General features: G+C 32.4%; 1 protein-coding gene across 1 annotated transcript; it reads right to left on the reverse strand.

Moving 5' to 3' along the window:
* Positions 1-673: 673 nt before the first annotated feature.
* On the reverse strand, positions 674-4304 carry LOC145097025 (uncharacterized). The gene is made up of 10 exons (XM_079034493.1): positions 4208-4304; positions 3973-4068; positions 3777-3863; positions 3542-3666; positions 3282-3362; positions 3034-3102; positions 2862-2942; positions 2662-2720; positions 1058-1331; positions 674-814 (listed from the first exon to the last, which is right to left on the reverse strand). Exons 5-9 carry the CDS (start codon positions 3360-3362, stop codon positions 1205-1207), a joined length of 417 nt encoding a protein of 138 aa, XP_078890619.1. The 5' UTR covers positions 3542-3666; positions 3777-3863; positions 3973-4068; positions 4208-4304; the 3' UTR covers positions 674-814; positions 1058-1204.
* Between the last annotated feature and the right edge of the window lie 362 nt (positions 4305-4666).

A 4666-nucleotide genomic window follows, 5' to 3' on the forward strand; every position in this document is an offset into this window, starting at 1 on the left:
ACGAATATGGTACCAAGGGAAGTAGATTAGACCAGAACAAATTTAGACCATACATTATGTTATTAATGTAGGTGTGTTAGATCTCAGATCAGATAGAGAACAAGAATTCAACTGCAGGGGAAAGAAAAGGATGGTAGTAGCAGCAATGATTACTATTGTTAAAATTATAAGAACAACTAGTTAGGGTACCCTGCTCCGCGGGGTTCAGTTACGACCAGGGTTTTAGTCAATGACTACCCAGTGAAGACCACTCATTAAATGTTGTGTTTCTGCAACATGAACACCAAGTTTTCCTCAATATAAAATATAAATTGAATTCATGGAAGATCTATCTGATTTACTAACTATAAAAGATGAGAATTAAAAGTATATGATTGGAATTTTCAAGCATAAGTGCTTTCTAGTGAAGGTCAACTTTGGAAATTTTGAGGACCTGGTTATTAATTTCAAAACAACCCCCAGCGTATCATCGGGTGTTTTTGTAAAAAATGACCAAAAAGACAGATTTGAGTTGTTTCCATCCTTATGAGGTTTTAAATAATCTAAAAGCACTAATGATCCATCATCTCCAACGAAATGAATAACACTTTGTATCAGTTGTAAATGTAGCAGTAAACCCAAATAGTTATAGTTCCTGAAAATTAAAGTAAACTCTATTTTCAACAGCTATATGTAAACTTTAAATACCCTAAAATCCATTCAACAACTTCATGATTCACATATTTTAAACTAAAATAAATTAATGAAAAAAAAAAACAAAAAAATGCACAAATCCATATCCATTTCATTTCCAACTCTTGTCATCACATATAACCTACAATGCAATTGATCATGAAGGTTAGGCTTTTTATGAGAAGTTCAACATCGGTTCATAACCGCCCTCCTGTAAGAATATTCAACTTATCAAACACGGAGTCGACAAATTCTTATGGAATTTAAAGCCCCAGTCATAGACAAATGATGTTTTTTTTTACATTCTTTTCACAAATAGAGAGAGAGAGAGAGAGAGAGAGAGAGAGAGAGAGAGAGAGAGAGATGGAATATAATTAATACTTACATTAAAAAATCTTTGATAATGTCCTATCTTGAAGATCTACAAAGTAAAGCTTTCGGTTTATTTGCATGTAGTAAGAATAAAACATAATTTCCATCTAAAGAAGACGATGACTTTTGAAGAATGTCAACTATGTCTATCTCTGATTGATCAATTTTGAGATAGATATTGTAAAGCTGATGGAAGTCGACAGTTTTTATGATTAAGCAATGTATCAAAAATATTAACCTTGTGAAGAAACCTTACAAATATCTTATAATTTCTGCAAGGTGGGTACCTGCAAAGAGTAATAACAATAACTAATAAGCTGTTATAAGATATTTGTAAGGTTTCTTCATTAAATTGTATTTTTCAGGTTTGGTCCAAGGGCAAAGTAGTCATTTTCTTTACAACAACAGCAACCTAATGGTTAGCTTTAACGACCCAACAACCAACCAACTATGCAATATTGTAATTATGATTAAGAAACTTTGATTTGAAAAAAGATGGTTAAAAGTAAAAACGCAAATAAATTATAACATAAATTTATTATTAAAAAATAAACTTCAAATATAATTTAAATAATGATTCTGATAAGGATTGATCCGTTCCATTCCATAAGCAAATAAACAATTTTTTTCATTCCACTTGAAAGAACCATTTCCATTCCCTTCCTATTGAGAACGTGAAAATTGGTTTTTATTCGCATGAAATTGCAATCATTTGATAGATTTTTCAAAACACAAAGTTGTAATAAGATGAAATGAAAGTAAAATGATGTATTCTAATTAAAGCTAGAAATAAAGTAAGATGCAACTGCATCAAAGCATAAACATTTAACAGCTACACTTATAAAACAGGTCACATGTGAAATAAATGACAACATGTAATAGAAATGGTGGCCTTTAACATAAGACACACGTAATAGCAACATACTTTGCATTTAAGGCGAGGTATGTTGTTATTAAAAAATAAACTGTAGGTATAAGGACAACTTTATTGCGGGGGCAATTTGGTGATAATTGTAACAGAAAATGGACGGGCAATTTGGTCATAAATGGTATATAAAAACCCAATAAAACCAATAATTTGGTCAATCTACTATTTTTACAACGTAAAATTTGTACAAACAAAAACTATATATTGATCTATTATCATTTATTGAATAAGGCCTTTTAAAACCCAGAAACATGAAATTTGGTTAGCATTGCACCAAAACCAACAAACAGGAGCGGTTAGGTCATAAAAGGAAAAAAGTTTGGGTTTAAGCCTATTTTTTCTGAAAATTTAACAAATCATTTCTAATTCTTTTAAGACATTTAAAACAATCAAAAGTAGCCGACCTATATTTATCATTTAAAATCCAAATGAAACCATGTAATAGATTCATGAACACACAGACAAACAGTTTATTTATTAACCTTCTAGGAGAACTCTGCCTACAAAAATGCAAGTGAATTTTCCAACTTCAACCCAACTCCCTATATATATATATATATATATATATATATATATATATATATATATATATATATATATATATATATATATATATATTCAAAGATTACAATTACAATTAAAATAAATTGAAAGTAAATAATTTAAATGCAAACGATGAGTTTAATTACCTTAAGAAACAATCCCAACTCCATCTCCCTCCATGTTTCAAATGATGGTCATCTATTAGCTAATATTTTGTGAAACAAATAGAAGACATAAATAAAAATTAATTATTACAAATGAAAATATATAATTGTTTGATTTTGTAAATAAAAAAAACTCTATTAAAATCACATTGTTTATGCATGTTAGGAGATTGAGCAATTACTGCAATTTCTTCCTCATATAAAACAAATGCTTGGGTGAAAAACTCATATGCAACCCGTTCCAAATCACAATTGTTCGCAGCCTGAAAATAGAAAAAAGTAAAAAATATCATATAATTGATGCAAAGGTTGAGGGTAGATTTGTCAAATGATCTCAACAGGTAATAAGTTTACCTCTACAGACTGTAAGTACAACCTCAATGCATTGGCAGGTGCTGGAACATATGAAAGTGCCTCAATTATCTGAAAATGAACCCAAGGTTAAATCCGTAAATATTTCCAGCTAATGAGTTCACAGCCTCTTTATGAGCCCTTAATACCAATTGTGCTGCACTGTTGTTTGTGTAAAGGATAAAAGCATACATCACTAACCTAATTTACAATGAAATTGTTAAATTTTGTAAAAGGATTGAATAACTTACTGCAATGTCACCACCCAAGTTCGAAATGCACCTAGAGTTTCTCCAGATGGGAGATATTCTTTTTCTGTGGGGTTGCAACATCTAATAAATCAAGTTAGGGGAATACATGTAACAGTTTCTTTTATATTTGAGATATTGTAACAAAATAAATATATGAACAAATGAACGAACATTACTAAATCTTTTTGTCATAATATTAGCATATATGCAATTTGAAACCTAAGGAAACCGAAAAAAATAAGTAACATTCGACCTCTCACCCTCCCACTATTTTTCCTCCCCAGTCGACCGTTGTTCCTCCCACATCCATCTTTGCTCTTCCCAGATGGATCCCGTTTGTTAGAATAGGTAAAGCGATTACCTATTGAGAATCCAACTGTTTTTCCTGAAAAAAATTTGGAAGACAAATTATAAAACCCAACAACATTCCTATGGTTAAATTTGTGATTATTTTCAATCCACATCTTAAAACCTAGAAATTTTGGGATGGGATACCTGGTGATTTCGGTGAAGATTCCAAGTTCGTTGAATCTGAGCTTGGGCTCTTGAAGCCAATTTTAGGATAGAGGTTGATTGTGTGTGCTTCGGACCGTGATGGAAGCAAAAACAAAACAGAAGTTCAAACATGTGCAAGTGAAATTGAATGAAGAAACCGTAGATATTTGCATCAAAAAGAAGATGATTTGCTTACCTGCAATTCTGGCAAAACCATTGCTTCCTCCACTCCCACACCTTAAGCCGATTGTGATGAACACTATCACAGTCGTATAGCATATTCCCACATTTGCTGGACAACGACGAAGCGAAGCATGTTTCTACAAATATTGCTTGTTTTACTTTTATCACAAACCATGAGGCAAAAAGAAAAAAATCAAACATGTAGGAACAAAACTAGTGTAACAAAACTGCAAGAACTAAGTATGGACCTGTTAAGTCGTCTGATGGTCTGATGGTTGCATAGACCGGTCCAATGGTGGTAAGAAGGAATCGTAAGATAGGCAGCAGTGGAGGGGTGAGAGGATACTAGTAACAAAAATTTAGGTCCCAAAATTGCGACCAAAAATCAAAACCCTTGTTAATTTGGAGTATGGGATACATGAAAAAGTTGCGAATTGTAAAGATTATGGCAAAGTAACATGTTTGTAGCTCCAATTCGGGGATGCTCGCTCGACGCTAATAAACGAAACCTAGGTAAAAGAGATGGTAGATGAGGAGTGGAAGACAGAAGGATTGAGAGACATATACGGTGGAATTGAAATCACAGACAAGGATTGATAGAAAGAAGAAAGAGAGGAAGAGTCGATGGCTTTCACAAGCCGTAACGATGTCTTCTGGGCTCCACCAATCAATGGAGGAAGCCCTAATCACACGGTTGTGGAATATAG

This window comes from Lactuca serriola, chromosome 4, assembly GCF_051521515.1.
Source record: "Lactuca serriola cultivar US96UC23 chromosome 4, Lser_US96UC23_V15, whole genome shotgun sequence".
In the NCBI taxonomy this organism is placed as follows: domain Eukaryota; kingdom Viridiplantae; phylum Streptophyta; class Magnoliopsida; order Asterales; family Asteraceae; genus Lactuca; species Lactuca serriola.

What these genes read in the sequence shown, in the direction of transcription:
- LOC145097025 (XM_079034493.1), bottom strand. Translation starts at nt 3,362, where the DNA reads ATGTTGCAACCCCACAGAAAAAGAATATCTCCCATCTGGAGAAACTCT. An exon ending in TGTACTTACAGTCTGTAGAG is followed by an intron (nt 2,943 to 3,033) that starts GTAAACTTATTA and finishes TTCTATTTTCAG; the next exon opens with GCTGCGAACAATTGTGATTT. An exon ending in TATATGAGGAAGAAATTGCA is followed by an intron (nt 2,721 to 2,861) that starts GTAATTGCTCAA and finishes ACAAAATATTAG; the next exon opens with CTAATAGATGACCATCATTT.